Genomic DNA, 16,292 nt, shown 5'->3' on the forward strand with positions numbered 1-16,292 from the left:
TTTCCTTTTCATGAAAACATATTTAATGTCATTGAGCATAAACCCAGGAAACATTTACATCATAATTAATCTTACATGTACAACAAATGTTGACCATTTATGATAAAGCTTATGTACAGTTTCTGCAGATAACAAAATGGGAAAATTGGGATTTTGTGATGATGACCCTTCTCCCACTCCCTTCCCCTCCTTACCACCGTCACCTACCCTCTCCAAAGCCTTCCCCTCCCCTGAAAATCCCTGGCCCCCCTCCCCCATAGTGCGAAATCGCCTTGAGGTGGAAGACCTCTCCCTTTCAAGCTCAACAACAACATGGCCCCGACCGTATCGGAGCATCGCAAAGTTTACCCTTTCCCAGAGGTATATAAGGGCAGAGCTGAGACGAAACGAAAATGACGTCATCAGCAGCTTGTTGAATGGAATGAGTTAATAAAGTCCTTTTTTTATTATTTGCATCCAAAGGCAAAACGACGCCCCACGGCCCAGCAGCGAGAAGGTGGGAGGAGGGTGGAGGTCCCCCGTCTTGTAGCCGCAGTCAGGGTTCCAGGACGTCCTCGCCATCCAGGACGTCAAGCACATCAAGCACGCCAAGCACCTCAAGCACGCCCAATGGGTCATCTGGCCACGGTGCCTTATGTCGCAGGTATGACAAGATCCGAAGTCGTAGAAGACAGAAGAGACGGACTCGCTAGGATTGTCGGCATTAAGTTGACAATGTATCCTGAAGAGGATTTCCCTTAATATCAGCATATTCACTTTGAGTAGCATTATGTAGCACTTCATACAGCATAGGAGGCACTGAAACAGTTGATGCGTTATTCCTTTAAACAAGTTTTAGTTTTTTTTATATTCACGACGTCAAGCACGTCAAGCACGCAAAGCACCTCAAGCACGCCCAATGGGTCATCTGGCCACGGTGCCTTATGTCGCAGGTATGACAAGATCTGAAGTCGTAGAAGACAGAAGAGACGGACTCGCTAGGATTGTCGGCATTAGGTTGACGATGTATCCTGAAGAGGATTTCCCTTAATATCAGCATATTCACTTTGAGTAGCATTATGTAGCACTTCATACAGCATAGGAGGCACTGAAACAGTTGATGCATTATTCCTTTAAACAAGTGTTTAGTTTTTTTTATATTCAGTGTAATTTATGTAAGTTCTATAGATACACAGTGATTTATGTAAGCAGTAACTGCTGCTGTGTGCATGCACATAAGTCTACAATGTGATTGCTATTGACAGCAGCTGCTTTACACTATTTCATTGTAACCACTACAAGCAGATCTGTTGTTTGATTTTATAATAAACAACTGCTATAGACTGTAACTGCTGCTGTTTGGTTATAGTATGCATTTTGATGGCACTAATGATGTTCCCTAGCAGGATGTGATCTGGTGTTTTCTTCTAAAGGCATCGATGATATGGTCTCTATACAAACAGGGATGTACAGGGCTGTAGACAGCTGTAGAGTTGATCGCTGTAAATAAGCTTATGTATTAAACATCACCAACAATTGTAACAAAATTTTGGCTCAAGATTTAAAAAAAATACAAATGCTTGTCATTAATTGTTGATTGCAACATAAAGATAAAAGTGGTTATAAATGATGCCTAGTTTAAATATAATTTTTTTCTGTTGAGAATTATATTTGTGTTATTAGAGAAATTTGAAACTCTACTAGCTTAAAATATTGCCAGCTAGTTTGTGTTGCTAGAATAAGGAAGAAAATGCATATACAAGAGAAAGCTAAGACTAGTTAATAGAAAATATAACATTTCAAGGTTTTCCTTATAGGTACATGGTAACAAAGAAAACAAATCTCATTTTTAGAACTTATTAGTACTGTAGTGCTGCCCATTTCAGCCAAGATTTATTTATTATTATTGCCACTAAATAAATAAAGCATGATACTGAGCCATTAACGAATTTAATAACCCAATGTCATTTTTTTATAGTGACTTTTTCTACACTTTTCTTTTCTCAAATTTTCTAGACTTTTACAGTACTAATAAGTTCTAAAAATGAGATTTGTTTTCTTTGTTAACACCAACCAGCATTGAAAAGGTAAAAGATACTGGTGAATATGACAAACTAAAGATAAAATTGTCTGGCTACATGGAGGTATTAAAATTAGGAACACATACACTGCCAAGTAGTTTGAAAATGTACACATTCAGCATCATGCAGAAACTGTAGCATGTATCTAGAATGAGTCTTACCAACTGCAAAAATAATATCCTTGGTGTCCATATGATCGATCTGTTCACTACAACTTTGACATACAGTTCCTATCCGTCACAGCAAGAAGAGGGCGGTGATTCACCTACCTACCTAGCCTACTAAAACGTAGCACCTAATTCCCTAGGGTGGGAAAAGAGGGGGTTGAGTGACGTGAGCCGCTTTCCAGAGGGACCAAAGCACCTTGCGACAAATCGGTACTACAAGAGAGGCTAGATATCCTCTCTGGTACTACTCTCGTACTCAGGGTGGACAGGACTAAAGGTTTACTAAGAGAGGGGTTTGAGTGACTTGAGCCGCTTTCCATGTGGATCAAGACACCTTGAGGTAAAATGGTGCTACTCTCGTACTGAGAAGCAAAGTTTTACTGCTTTTCCAAGCAGGACCAGTCGCCTTTCAGTAAACTGGTGTAATCACTGAACTTTGCCTGCTATATACACTAAAATATGTGTAATATATATAATATAAAGTAATAATATAAAATAATAATAATAATAATATAAAAAGCCAGCGACGCCTTCGCCTCACTCAGGAGCACATGGAAGGCAACAAACATCAGTAAGAAGATCAAGCTGAGAATCTTCCAGTCAACTGTCATCAGCACCCTCCTTTACGGATCAGAATATTTAATTCCCAAAGTAGCATATGAAGCAAGGCACTGTGACCAACAGCAAAAAGAGAAGAATATAAACTTCTTTGGTCTTTGTTTTTTATATCTGTTGAAATAGGTTTGATCAATGAATATATATATATTTCTAACACCTCTAGAAATAAAAATCTCTTAAATACTTAGAAAGACAATGTACCCCTCCCTCCAGCTGTGGTAAAACCAGCTGCACGGACTGCTGTCATAGGTCTAGGGGCACCCTCTCCATCTATATTCCCAGTGATGGGTCGGCCTAAAGATGATGGCAGCCCCATTCGTCCTCTGGCAGCTGTTCCCATTCGAGCAGCAGTCCCTAGTCTTCCACCAGGTGCCATCCCCCCAATGCCTCCTCCCATGGCCATGCCACCCCTTGCTGCTGTCTGTTTGCACACAATTAATATTATAGGCACATGCTTTTCCAAATACAAAAAAAGCAACACCTTAAACAATAACAAATAATACAACAAACCTATACCTAAAGAGCAAGGCATTTTCCCTGCTCTATAGAAAATAATGTTAGACTTTGCTTTACAGTTTAACTTAACTGTTACTTGTCTTAAAGTGCATATTGGCACTTACATTGTTAAATGTTTTGCATTAAACTGTTTTAAATTTCAGTTTTTATCTGAAATATGGACCCCAAAAGTGATTTATTAGCCACTCAAAAAATAGTAGTAGTTTAATAATATTTCACCAGTTATTAAACATAAGCATTTCCACAAACAGCATATGAATTTGTCATTTCTTCATCTTTGATTTTTTTTAGCTAATGATAGCAGGTAATTCCCCATGGGTCTTTTAAGTTGATAGAGTTATGAAAAGCACCAGTTGATTGTACAGCATACTGAACACACTACCTGCAGATGTGGTAGAGGAAGTGTTTGGTCAGCAAGTGTTTGGCATGCATGCCTTTTTGGTCCAGAGAGTAAAGACAAAGCGTCCCCTACTCCCAGCAATGCAAACAGCATTGTCCTCTAATGCTGCCAACCATCTATGGCACAAGATTCCAGATTCCCTAAGTACTGCTCTCTGAGTCATAAATTGCAGCATAACTCTACATAGCCACCAAAAGAATAATAATGATGTTTTAGCTTGTATAGCACCTTATCCTGGGCTGTGGACAGCTCAAGGCGCTTCACAAATGACAGAAGGTGCAGAAGTGCAGAAGGTGATCTGATGTTAAAATAAGGTGACGACAAAATAAAATGATGACAAAATGTCGGTGTTTAGCGGACCGTCCTTCACACCATAGGGAAGCATCCACATACAGCACGAGTAACAATTCAAAGTCCAAATATCAAAACATCATACCCGCCACAATACACTCCATGGCAAATGGAACACATCCAAGAGAGAATGTCTGACTGGAATGACGAACGAGTCCAGCACATACGAAAGTTCTCTGATCAACAGAATTAAAGACGACATGAAGCCCACACAACTGTGCTGATCATGAAGTCTGCACATCGGAAAATTAAGCCACCAACATGGAAGAGACAGCACATATTCCAAGCACACGATGGCAGGCCCATCAAAAACGCACGATCACAAGTCCAACATGAGGAAGACCTCAGATAAAACAAAAAAACAACAGAACATTGCCCCCTACAGCCAGTTAGGCAAGGCGACATCACTCTATATCTATATATAAAACATGCCAAGAAGAAACTCTTGCCACCTCATTGGTCGCTCGGTTGATAACAAAGGGAACCAATAGATGGGTATCCATCATCCTGAATGCCACGGTTGCATCACCAGCCCTGACTGTTTCACTTTGCACACTAGACCACATAGTGTACTGGCCAGGACTTGATCAATGTACACTCTTGGCTTATGAGACTATGAAAGTTTGCTCTGCTGTATTGTCAACCATCATGCTAAAAGCTGTAGCAACAAGCAAGCAATCGCCAGAATAAAATTGTAACACCTAACAACCACTTGTTTCATGTTATCTCCACAAATTATTCCCAAGTACGTATCATGTAGTAGGCTACCCAGTTACAATGATAGCATAAAGATTAGGGCATCAGTATCTAGTGGTCCATTGAAACTTTTCTGCTCTTTGTTTCTGCAAGTCTGAGCATCTTTTCAGTAGAAAACCTAGAACAAAAAGAAAAGCTGATGACTTTTCAATCCCAGTGTTGTAATTTGCTTACTGGTGGTGGCCGTCTGCCATGACTTGTTCTTAAGACTGCCTTTTGGAAAATCTCATCATGGGCAAGATCCTGAAAAATGTTTTACGAACAAACAATGTAGTAAGAATAATCTATCTTTGAGACAGAGGCTACTTAAACAGATCCTGCAATTTCAGACAAAACATCTCATAGTTAGAAAAATACATTGCATTTTGTTACAGTTACTATTACAAAAATTTACCTGTACCTGGTCAGAACATTGTCTACTTTCACAAATCTTTCTTTCCTCAAATTTCTTTCAATGCTACCATTTTTCTTTATTACATTGTAGCATTAACATGAGATGCAAATTTACAAACGTGTTGTATGTTTATTTTGCTATATAACCTAGCTAGTCAAAACTTACATCTGTATCCAGAGCAGCACTGTATTCATTAAAACCTCCATAAATATCCTCCTCTTCTTCTCCAGCAGGAGGAATATGCTCCATCATGTTAAGCCGAGTGAGCCCAGTGTAGAAAATGTATTTTCTACATTTTATCTTTTTTAAGGTGTAGTGTGTTTACTGTGTTTATTTACTTTGTAATGTTTGATTAGAGTGGTTAAATTGGTTACTTGGACAAAACATCGTGTGCGGGCCAAGCTGGCACATCTCCTCTGGCTGGCGCGACAACCATCTCGCTGCCGGTGTCCAGATGTGTGATGTGTATAAATTTATCCATGTATTTTTGAAATTATATTCTTTAATTATTATCACAAACTACAGTGAATTGTTGTAATTAGTTGTGTGGGCAAGTGTATGAATAAAAGAGTATCCATTGCGCAGCAGGACCCACGTAACCATCCATTACAACTGGCGAGCCTGACGTAGAGTATTCATTTATTAAGTTAAATTAATCTGATGCGAACTGTGGAATTTTTTCTGATTATTTGTGCCCTAGCATTTGTATTTATGCTATTGTTCAAAGTGCGTTAACATTTATAAGTGGAAGTTGCATTATTTTCCTGATATTGGAACCATGGGGGGCAATAACATAGAGTTTCTAGAAAAGGCGCTCGAGGTTATGGAACAGCTAGAGCGAGAGGGGGAAACGAGGGGATATAGTGGTGATACCCTCGGTAACTTTATTCTGGAGGGACTTGACGGGTTTGACAGACAAAGACCAAGGGGTTGCTGCATAAATTGTAATATGTAATGTATGTGATGGGTTGACCGCCGTTTTTTCCACCAAGCGGAACATGCGGTACCCAAGGGCGGCAGAGTAAGCGTCTGCGCGCCAGCAGAACCCTAGGGGTTGCTGCGCAGCGTCGGGGACGTACGGTCACGACGAGTTTTATTTTCTGACGGGGGATGACTGCCAGCTAAGTCCACTCAGTGGTAAAGTGGCGTACCCCTAGTGTAACCGGCACGGCTAAAGTGTCAGAGCCTCAGTGACTAGGCAGGTGTGAAAAAAAAAAGGGCCTTTACTGCTGCATGAAACAGATTGTTGGACAGGCTGTGTAAAACGCACATTTTTATCACGAGGAGATGGTTGTACGTGTGAACAGACAATGCCCGATTATGTAGAGTAGTCTTAGCAACACGCAATTTTTTTTTTTTTTTTTTGAGGTGAATTGGTTTGTGGTGACTATGCTTTATTGATGATTAGTTGTTATATTTTGATTTTTGGCTGTGCTATACATTTGGGCATGTGTACTAATCGTTTTGGCTATCGGATGGATTTGTATTTCGAAAAAATTGTGCCTTAGCAGGCACAATTTTTCCCCCGGAGGAAGGGGTGATGTAGAAAATGTATTTTCTACATTTTATCTTTTTTAAGGTGTAGTGTGTTTACTGTGTTTAGTTACTTAGTTAACTAGAGGTAAGTAGATGCACTTCTAGTTTTTACTGCTGTGTCTTAAATGTCTGTATATGTATGCCTGCCCTTGTGAGCGAAGACAAATTTCTGTCCTGGGTATCCTCGACAGACAATAAAGTTTGTTTTGATTTGATTTTTTTGATTTTGAACATTTTTTTTTAATTTGTACGAGTCTAACCCATTGAAGAATTACACAAAATAAACGTGTAAAAACTAAAATTTTCCGTACACCAGCTCACTGACTCACTCATTCTGCTTTATCATTTCAGTATGGAATACATCCTCAGAGCTGCTTTCCAAGCTGTCAAAGCCGGAATTCAATACATCATTGGGCATCGCCAACAACAGCCAGCCAATCAACAAATAATTAGACCAGCAAGGAGACAGGCACAAAGACCAAGAAGACTTAGGAACGTGTTAAATCCAAGACAAAGACAAGGAAGAAATCAACATCCCAGAATACATAATCAGAGAGTGAGAAGACAACAGCCAAGAAGAAGACACAGAAGACGACAAATACTCAAACCATGGCAGTCGACTATGCTGAAAGATCAATTTAATATAAATCAATATGCGACTGCAGAAGTCGTCGCAACTATTTCCAGGCATACCCATTTGAATTATATTTGGATTAGGGTAAGCACAGTAAACAGGCTCGGTGTCTAGTCCTAGTTGTTAACTAAACAGTCTTGACTTCAGAGACACGTTTTAACATTTTGGTTCTTCCTTTCCAGAGGTGGTTCGCCAACAGACGTGCCTCACTCAGGAGCACATGGAAGGCAACAAACATCAGTAAGAAGATCAAGCTGAGAATCTTCCAGTCAACTGTCATCAGCACCCTCCTTTACGGATCAGAATTCCCAAAGTAGCATACGAAGCAAGACACTGTGACCAACAGCAAAAAGAGAAGAATATAAACCGGCACGGCTAAAGTGTCAGAGCCTCAGTGACTAGGCAGGTGTGAAAAAAAAAAGGGCCTTTACTGCTGCATGAAACAGATTGTTGGACAGGCTGTGTAAAACGCACATTTTTATCACGAGGAGATGGTTGTACGTGTGAACAGACAATGCCCGATTATGTAGAGTAGTCTTAGCAACACGCAATTTTTTTTTTTTTTTTTTTTGAGGTGAATTGGTTTGTGGTGACTATGCTTTATTGATGATTAGTTGTTATATTTTGATTTCTGGCTGTGCTATACATTTAGGCATGTGTACTAATCGTTTTGGCTATCGGATGGATTTGTATTTCGAAAAAATTGTGCATTAGCAGGCAAAATTTTTTCCCCGGAGGAAGGGGTGATGTAGAAAATGTATTTTCTACATTTTATCTTTTTTAAGGTGTAGTGTGTTTACTGTGTTTAGTTACTTTGTAATGTTTGATTAGAGTGGTTAAATTGGTTAGTTGGACAAAACATCGTGTGCGGGCCAAGCTGGCACATCTCTGGCTGGCGCGACAACCATCTCGCTGCCGGTGTCCAGATGTGTGATGTGTATAAATTTATCCATGTATTTTTGAAATTATATTCTTTAATTATTATCACAAACTACAGTGAATTGTTGTAATTAGTTGTGTGGGCGAGTGTATGAACAAAAGAGTATCCAATGCGCAGCAGGACCCACGTAACCATCCATTACACCCAGTCATGGTTGAATCTCACTGTTGACAAAATTCAGATGCATGCAAACACCCTTACAATTTTAATCTATTCAGCATTTTCCTAACAGTCTCCTGGACTAGAATTGTGAGTCTGATCAAAATAGTTAACAATTTTTTTACCCCACAAGAAATTAATGTAAAACTGCATCATGAGAATACTCAGTTAATATGAAATGCTTCTGTTTACACATTTAGAAAAAGCTCTAAACTAATACATGAAGTTGAATAAATAAATATATTCCTATATATGTTTCTGAGAGCTAGAAGGGGAATGAGGGGGGAAAATAGGCATAAGAATCGTTCTGTTATTGCTAAAATTGCAATTGATTCACGAAGAAAAGTTTTAAATCAGTACATGAAGAAGTATATCTATGCTATTCTCAAGTATGCTGCTGAGTGCTATGGGTGTTGATGTCAGCGCTTAGATTTGTTTACGCTGGTTAACGTATTTATTGATGACAAATTTGACTTTGTCCCTAGTTGTGGTCTCTATAAAACAGTTTAAGCAAAACTGATTGACTTCTCCTTTTTAATGCTTTTACTGGTATTACAATACTGATGAATGAATCAGCATACCTGCTGTGTGTAGTCAAATCCCAGTCTATTCGGCTTTCAGTTACTGAAGTCTAGAAGAATGGTATTTATTCCCGTCGTGCAAAGCACACAAAAGCTAGCGTGTAGAAGCTAGACCTGACCATATAAGAATGGAGGATTAAATAGGAAGAAAGTGTGTACGGCGTACTATAATTAAGAAAACTGTGTAATATATTGAACAAATAATGAAATGGAGCTAATTTTATAGGTATTTTAGCTTTTTTACATTATATAACATTCACATATTGTAAAAAAAATGGAAAAGTAGAAAGTTTTCAAATTTCGTTTCAGTTTAATGACATTGATAGGTAATTACGACGATAGCTCAAAAACTCCTCGTAATTCTTTTTTTCTGTGAGTTTTTCCATGTGAAAACGTCATTCTTGAAAAACCTGTTTTTTGACTAAGGTCGTGTTTATTATAGTCCATTTTTTCTCCCCTCTTCCTTAATGTCGTCTGCTACTTTTGGATCTTCTGCACTGAAGTTAGCTATAGACGAGCACGCATCTGGCGCGTTGAATCAAGGTGGACGAGCAAGGTAGACTCCAACAGTCGCTAAAGGGTGATCGTGTATAGCGTACGTCTTGGATGTAGTCAGGGCTAATGGGGCTAAGGCTGCCACCGATGGTGTTTCGCCTGACCATTTTTCTTCGCCAGACTGATTGTTAATACGACGAAAGATGGAGTTAGGTGCAACAAAACTGCGCCTTGGTGGGATCAACAATCTTTTAAACGGTAAATTATACTTTATTTTTTCAATAATTATATTTCCTTATCGTGCTTTTGTTTGGCTATAGGGATCAGTGTAACTCTGGCAACCTTTGATGTCTGATGACTTCATTGAAGTCTGACATAACATGATTTTCGTGTATTGATTCTGATAGTAAAATCTTTGTTTGGGGGGGTGCTGATAAGAGATGAGAGTTCCTTTCTATGTGGAGAAGCAGAATTTCTTTTCCCATTCTCTATGTGTGTGGGTGTGTGAGGTGAGAGAGAGAGAAACTGAGTGCTGTCTCTTCTTATGGGATTCTAAATAATGAAAAGAATCATCCTTTGAAACAAAAAGTTCTTAGCTTCTCTTCATCCAGCGGTTTCACATCACATTTATAATCTTCCCCATAATTTGTAAGCCATTAAAAAATCCTACAGTATTATAGGTGTAGTCTACAGGGCTGGCTGCTTGCCGTAATATAGCCTCAGTTGCTGACACGGCGTAAAAACACCAATTCTCCCCCCCCCCAACCCTGACGTCATCAGCAGCTTGTTGAATGGAATGAGTTAATAAAGTCCTTTTTTTTATTACAGTGATACCTCGGTTCTCGAACATAATTCGTTCCGGGAGGACGGTCGAGAACCAAATTGTTCGAAAACCGAAGCAATGAAACCCATAGGAAATAATGGAAACTGGATTAATTCGTTCCAAGCCCCAGAAAATGCCTATTTACTGGCCTAATTTGTATATAATATGTAGAAAAACATGAGTCTCAACAAGAAATAAGAAATAAAAGTGTATTTATTAAAAAAATAAAAATAAAAATAAAATGTACAGTACAGTACAGTAAATTGTGTTTTATTTACTGTACCTGTACCAAACTTTATGGCAGGAGGGAATGAATGTGGAGGGAGGAGGGAAGGGGGATGGTTATTGTTTTGAAGGGGAGTCCTCTTCAATAAAAACAGAGGGTAACTGCTCTTCGGGTGTTTCTGTCCTCTGTATCTTTTGCTGAGGAGAATCAGAATCTTGCTCTGCAGTTGCTTGTCTGATTTCTTTACGGAAGAATTTGTCAATTGTTTGCTGTTTTTTTCTCCTTTGCAAAATTTTGCGGAAAGTGGACATAACATTGTCATTACAAATGTTAACTGCTCTATTTGCTACCACTTTATCAGGGTGATGTTGTTCAACAAAATTTGCGATTTCTGCCCATTTTGCACACATTTCATGGCTCTCTCTCTGCACTCACACTGATGACGCAAGCAAGGCGCGCTGGGCAGAATGAACGGCATTCGGCTCAACTCGGCTCATCTCGGACGTTCGGATGTTCGAGTTCCAAATATTTGTTCGGATTCCAAAACAAAATTTTCTCGAATTTCCTGGTCGAATACCGATTTGGTCGAAAGTCAAGGCGTTCGAGAACCGAGGTATCACTGTATTTGCATCCAAAGGAAAAACGACGCACCAGGTCCGAGAAGCGTGTATCCGCAGGCAGCCTTGTAGGTCCTCGCCGTCTAAGACGTGTAGCCGCAGGCAGCCTTGTAGGACGACGTCATCCTCGCCGCCCAGGACGTCCTCGCCGCCCAGGACGTCCTCGTCGTGCAGGACGTCCTAGCCGTCCAGGACGTCGTGCCCGTCGAGGAGCTCAAGGACCTCGGAAACCAGGACTCGCAAGTCATCTTGCGCTCATGCCAAATGTAACTAGAACTAAAACAGAAGTCATCAACGACAGAAAAGATGGACTAAAAAGAATCATTGATATCAGGGTCACGATGTATCCGGAAGAAGATTTATGAACATAGCATGCATGTATAACAAGAGGAGATGGGTTTTACACATCCTTCACCCATCACAATCTCTTTTACAAATATATCTTCTCAGAGTAAATTTAGTGCTTAAGTTTGGTCAAGCCATTGAACAAAAGGGCTTGTAGTCTGCAAGGAAACAGCAGTGTTTGATAGCCACAAATAAGAAATTTTGGAATGACATTTAATTGAGGCAAGATAATGCTTTGTGATTTTCACAAGCTGTTATTGCAGTATATTTTGAAGCTGAAAACAGCATTTAAAGTAACTGTTTTATCAATAAAGTTGCTTAAAAAATTGTTTAGTGATATTTTTTTTTCCAGTTCTTGATCAGACTTGAACTTTGACAAGGACACCAGTTAGTCTGAATACAGTAATATGACATATAACAAAGCTTATCATTAGAAAGCAATGAATCTCAATTATCCTGATTTTCTAGCTATCTGAAAGTTGTAACAAATGCTACAGATGATTCATTTTTAGCTTTCCCCTTTTTCATTTTCTTTCAAGACCCATGTTTTTTTCTAATTATGATTCCATACTCTTTACTTACTAAAACTAAAACGGAAGTGATCAACGACAGAAAAGATGGAATAAAAAGAATCATTGATATCAGGGTCACGATGTATCCTGAAGAAGATTTATGAACATAAGTCTACAATCACAATGTACCCTGAAGAGGAAAAGCATGCATGTATAACAAGAGGAGATGGGTTTTACTATTGTCACAAAGAAGTAAAAAAAAAAAAGCAACATTAAATGCTTTTTTGAGCAAACATGCAAAGTAAATACAAGCATGGAAAGTAAACAGCCGTCACATTTTATTATTTTTTTTCCCCCAGGCTGTACATAAAACCAGAAAACGAGGGACGTACCTTTTTTCTTGGGCTCATTTCCTATCAAGAAAAAAGTAATTTCAAAATTATAAAATATTACATTGGAAACATTTAAGAATTTTTAAGATAAGATAAGATAAGGACTACATTTATGTATTTCTATACATTCTCTGGAGTCGTTACCGTGCAGTGATCACCCTTTTACTGACGGAATGCATTGAATCTTCGCATTGTTACTCGTTCTACCCGTTTTGCCCGGTTACTGAAATGTGCTTTTGTCATGTAACAGTCCTTAAAAACTTTGAAAGCACCATTTGTAGATAATACATAAGAGCGTGGCATACTTACGATTCAGGACAGCAGTTTTCCTGTTGAGTATGCCGTTATAGATGTATGGAAGTCACGTGACCATGTGACGCCTTTTATGAATTGCATCACGTCATGACGCGCAAAGGAATTTTAGAGCCATCAGCCATTGACCTGAATTTGTGTAAAGGGAAATAAGTGATATAAAATACGAGTGTTCTCCCATTCGAATCTCTCGTCGCGGGACAATGTCGTATGCCAGTCAGTTATCATCATCATTATCATCATCATCTCATCTATTGTTCAGTTAATATAAATTAGCTTGATTAAATAATGTGGGAATTAATTCTCGGCCCTTTATGTAAAACAAGGGGCCTTTAATAATAATAATACAAAATTTGTAAAGCGCATACTCTCACTACAAAGGAGTATACTCTTGGCGCCTATGTAAAAGAACGAAACATGGACAGCATACGAGTGACAGAAAAACAAACAAACATATGAACTATAAACAATAAAAAAAAACCGTACTAAACGAAGAATAAAATCAAATACAGAAAACACAAAAAGGAACCAAATAACAAGAACACGAGCTGAGAGCAACATGATATTGCAAAAGGAAGGGTGTGATAAAGGACTAGCAATGGGAAAGGGTGTGAGGCCGCGGTTCTCAAAGCATGCCTCGTTTTAGTAGTTAATCTGAAGTATAAATAAACCGGAAGCTTTGTACACATCCGCCTCGTTTTAGTAGTACAGTGTTCCCTCGTTTATCGCGAGGGATAGGTTCCAAGACCAGCCGCGATAAACGAATTTCCGCGAAATAGGGACATACATGCAATAATAATATATACATGTAAAACAATATCATGTTAGTGTAAAGTAATATATTAATCATGGTATTAATACAGTACAATAACACTTAAGTGTAAAAAATTATAACTGTACTCAGAGAAACCCAAAAAAGTGATGCGAACTGGCTGCGAGATGGGAGATACCAATCATGGCTCGTCGCTTACGCATAGCAACGGATTTCTCCTACACAATTATTTCTTTCGTCTATCTACAAAATTACCATGATATTTCAATAGAAATACTAATATAGCTACATCAGGGCTTCTGCTTACGCAAAAAATTGCGTACAGTACGCATTAAAAGTTCGGAGGACCCCTTCAATTTTTGTCAGTGGGGTCCCAGGGGAAGAACAGATACAAAATCGGGTAAGTATAGTGTCAGACATCGTAGCCCAAGCTATTGTTGTCGTCTGCTACAGGGTGAGAGTAACTTCCCTTGCACTGGGTTTTTTTTCCCCTTACCAAGAAGAGTTCCATTAAAGGCCGATATCTTCCCACCGGGGGGAAATGAGGGGGTATCGTCCGTGCGAGGGAAGGTAGGAGTACACGAGGTGTGGACTGCGCTGATGCGAAACGACTTCTATCTGAACATACTGTCGGGGTTAGGACTGACTGTATTCTCCACAAACAAACAAAACTAGACTATATAAAGGACAGAAGAATGAACAGCGCAAATGACACAAACATAAAAACAACTGAATTGATCGCATAATGGTAGGGTTAGATAACAGAAGAAAAGACTTTGAGGGCACTATGTTGCAGTCGTGAATTGTTGGCTATTTGTAAAAGCTCAAAGATTGGACTCAAACCGAGGTGTACTTTAGGTCAGTCATCAGGAGGAATGAACTGAAAATATTAAATAGTATTATCCCCTCTTATGAGTAAAGAAAGATGTAAGGAAAGACAGTATGTTCAGATAGAAGCCGTTTCGCCTCACTTTTCTTAGACCCTACATCAAGTACTAGTCGGCTGAGAAAGGCGTTTTATTGCTAAATATAGTTTGCAACTGAAACTCATTTAATTTATTTGCACAGTTTCAAACACCTTCGATCCCCCTTCATCTCATGATTTACGTAACAGTCAGAATCCACTGAATCTAACTGAGCTGTGGGCGCCACGTCATGCCGAGGTTCGCTTTTCTACCTTGCGCCAGTTTTTTTTTATCCCAACTTTGATACTTTTAGCAACGTGCCACCTCTCGTTGATGTTTCTTACAACTCTAGTTCTCACTAACTTATTAATTGCCAGGTTACGGTCGAGAACTTCCTCTTGAATGATGGCATCTGAGGCATTCATACTTTCATACATCCTCTCGCATCCACCACCAGGTGCAGCTTATTTAACTTATTTCCAAGATGTCGTTGACAGCGTGGTTAGAATCATCGTCTCAGAAACGGAAAGAAAGTGAGCACCCCAAGTACAGTGAGCATAAGCTCATCACAGTACATCTGTCCTTGATGGCCCCTTCACCACTGTGTTGGTGAATGATGACAACCCTGTGCCTATTGACATCTCATTACTTTCTTGTGACACCAGTGTTCCTGCTGTTACTCCGCCCTCCTCCCCTACTCTGGCATTCCCTTTCCAGTTTACAGACCTGTCCCCTCACTGTACATCTATTGTGAATGAAGATGGGTCTAGTGTTGACCCCCTTATATCAGAATCGCTAGATATTACAAGTTCGTCTGAGAGTCAGATAGTTCAGACTCAACTGTTATGTGGCCTTCTCAACGCCCAGTCGGTCGTCAGGAAGGCTGTGGACATTCACGATATGATTATTGACAAGTCACTGGATTTGCTGTTGCTCACTGAGACGTGGCTTAGGGAGGCTGGAGATGAATTTGTTATTAGGCAAATCACTCCCGTAGGATATTCGTTCATTCACAATCCCAGGTCTGGAGATCGATGTGGTGGTGGGATTGCTGCTGTATACAAGAAATCCGTGCTTCTGAGGCCTTTGGTGTCAGAAACGTTCAAGACTTTTGAGTCACTCAGTTTTGCCCTCACTCGTGGTTCACTGACGTTTCATGTCTTGCTTCTATATCGCCCTCCTTACTCTAGAAACAACAAAGTGACTAATTCAGCGTTCTGTGAAGAGTTTATTCCCCTGGTCTCCAACCTAGCTGCTGCCAACAAATACTTGTTAATTCTTGGAGATGTGAATCTTCATTTTGATGTGCCATCTGACCCTGATACGAAGAGACTTTGTCAGCTGTTGGATTCCCTTGATCTTGTTCAACATGTCAACTCCTCTACCCACTGTAAGGGTCACACCTTGGACTGGGTTATTGCGAGACCCGGCCATCACACTGTTAGGTCTATTGTTGTGGAAGACTTGCAACTTTCGGATCATTTTCTTGTGTTGTTTACTACCAGCATGTCAAGGCCTGGCTTACCGAGAAAGACTGTGTACACTAGAAATGTGCGGGGCATGGACTCTGATTCTTTTCGTACTGCACTTCAGCGTTTCTGCTCTCCTGGTCTCCCTCTGACAATGTGGGATGAGCTTGTGGCTCTGTACAACAGCACCCTGACTGCTCTTCTTGACAAGTTTGCGCCTGTGAAAAAGAGGTGCATTACTGAGGGTCCTGATACCGCGTGGTTTACTCCAGAGGTACGCCGAGCCAAGAAGGTCAGGCGTCAGGCGGAGCG

The 16,292-nt window shown here is 39.8% G+C and overlaps 2 protein-coding genes across 10 annotated transcripts in view; one reads left to right on the top strand and one right to left on the bottom strand.

Moving 5' to 3' along the window:
* On the bottom strand, nucleotides 1-13,541 carry LOC112566072 (intraflagellar transport protein 88 homolog). Of its 6 annotated transcripts, XR_003099530.1 has the most exons (8): nucleotides 12,832-13,541; nucleotides 12,523-12,543; nucleotides 11,308-11,549; nucleotides 9,113-9,226; nucleotides 5,428-8,536; nucleotides 5,043-5,111; nucleotides 3,047-3,266; nucleotides 1-1,087 (listed from the first exon to the last, which is right to left on the bottom strand). XR_003099530.1 is itself a non-coding variant. In XM_025242013.1 (4 exons), the coding sequence occupies exons 1-4, from the start codon at nucleotides 5,512-5,514 to the stop codon at nucleotides 993-995; spliced, it is 471 nt and encodes a 156-aa protein (XP_025097798.1). In that variant the 5' UTR covers nucleotides 5,515-7,153; the 3' UTR covers nucleotides 1-992. The 6 variants fall into 6 exon arrangements, 1 of the variants encoding a protein (XP_025097798.1); XR_003099531.1 differs by lacking the exon at nucleotides 11,308-11,549 and having other exon boundaries at nucleotides 12,832-13,539; XR_003099533.1 differs by lacking the exons at nucleotides 12,523-12,543; nucleotides 12,832-13,541 and having other exon boundaries at nucleotides 1-595; nucleotides 885-1,087; nucleotides 11,308-12,482.
* The window catches only part of LOC112566071, a 19,100-nt gene continuing 12,481 nt past the window's right edge, over nucleotides 9,674-16,292 (top strand). For 3 of the 4 annotated variants that reach the window (XM_025242012.1, XM_025242009.1, XM_025242011.1), the window contains exon 1: nucleotides 9,674-9,865. Coding sequence is in view for 1 of the 4 variants with exons in the window: in XM_025242011.1 (XP_025097796.1) it covers nucleotides 9,811-9,865 (55 nt within the window). In the remaining 3 variants the exon portion in view is untranslated. Of the gene's footprint in view, nucleotides 9,866-13,965; nucleotides 14,177-16,292 lie in introns of those variants that run through there. The other variant, XM_025242010.1, reaches the window with a different exon arrangement.

The sequence above is a fragment of the Pomacea canaliculata genome, linkage group LG6, assembly GCF_003073045.1.
Source record: "Pomacea canaliculata isolate SZHN2017 linkage group LG6, ASM307304v1, whole genome shotgun sequence".
NCBI lineage: Eukaryota > Metazoa > Mollusca > Gastropoda > Architaenioglossa > Ampullariidae > Pomacea > Pomacea canaliculata.

Bases quoted from the DNA above. Each gene is read 5' to 3' on its own strand.
- LOC112566072 (XM_025242013.1), bottom strand. From the start codon at position 5,514: ATGATGGAGCATATTCCTCCTGCTGGAGAAGAAGAGGAGGATATTTAT. The intron at 5,112-5,427 runs GTAAGTTTTGAC...AACATTTTTCAG, and splicing joins GTGCTGCTCTGGATACAGAT to GATCTTGCCCATGATGAGAT. The intron at 1,088-3,046 runs GTACATTGTCTT...CAACTGTTTCAG, and splicing joins TACCACAGCTGGAGGGAGGG to TGCCTCCTATGCTGTATGAA.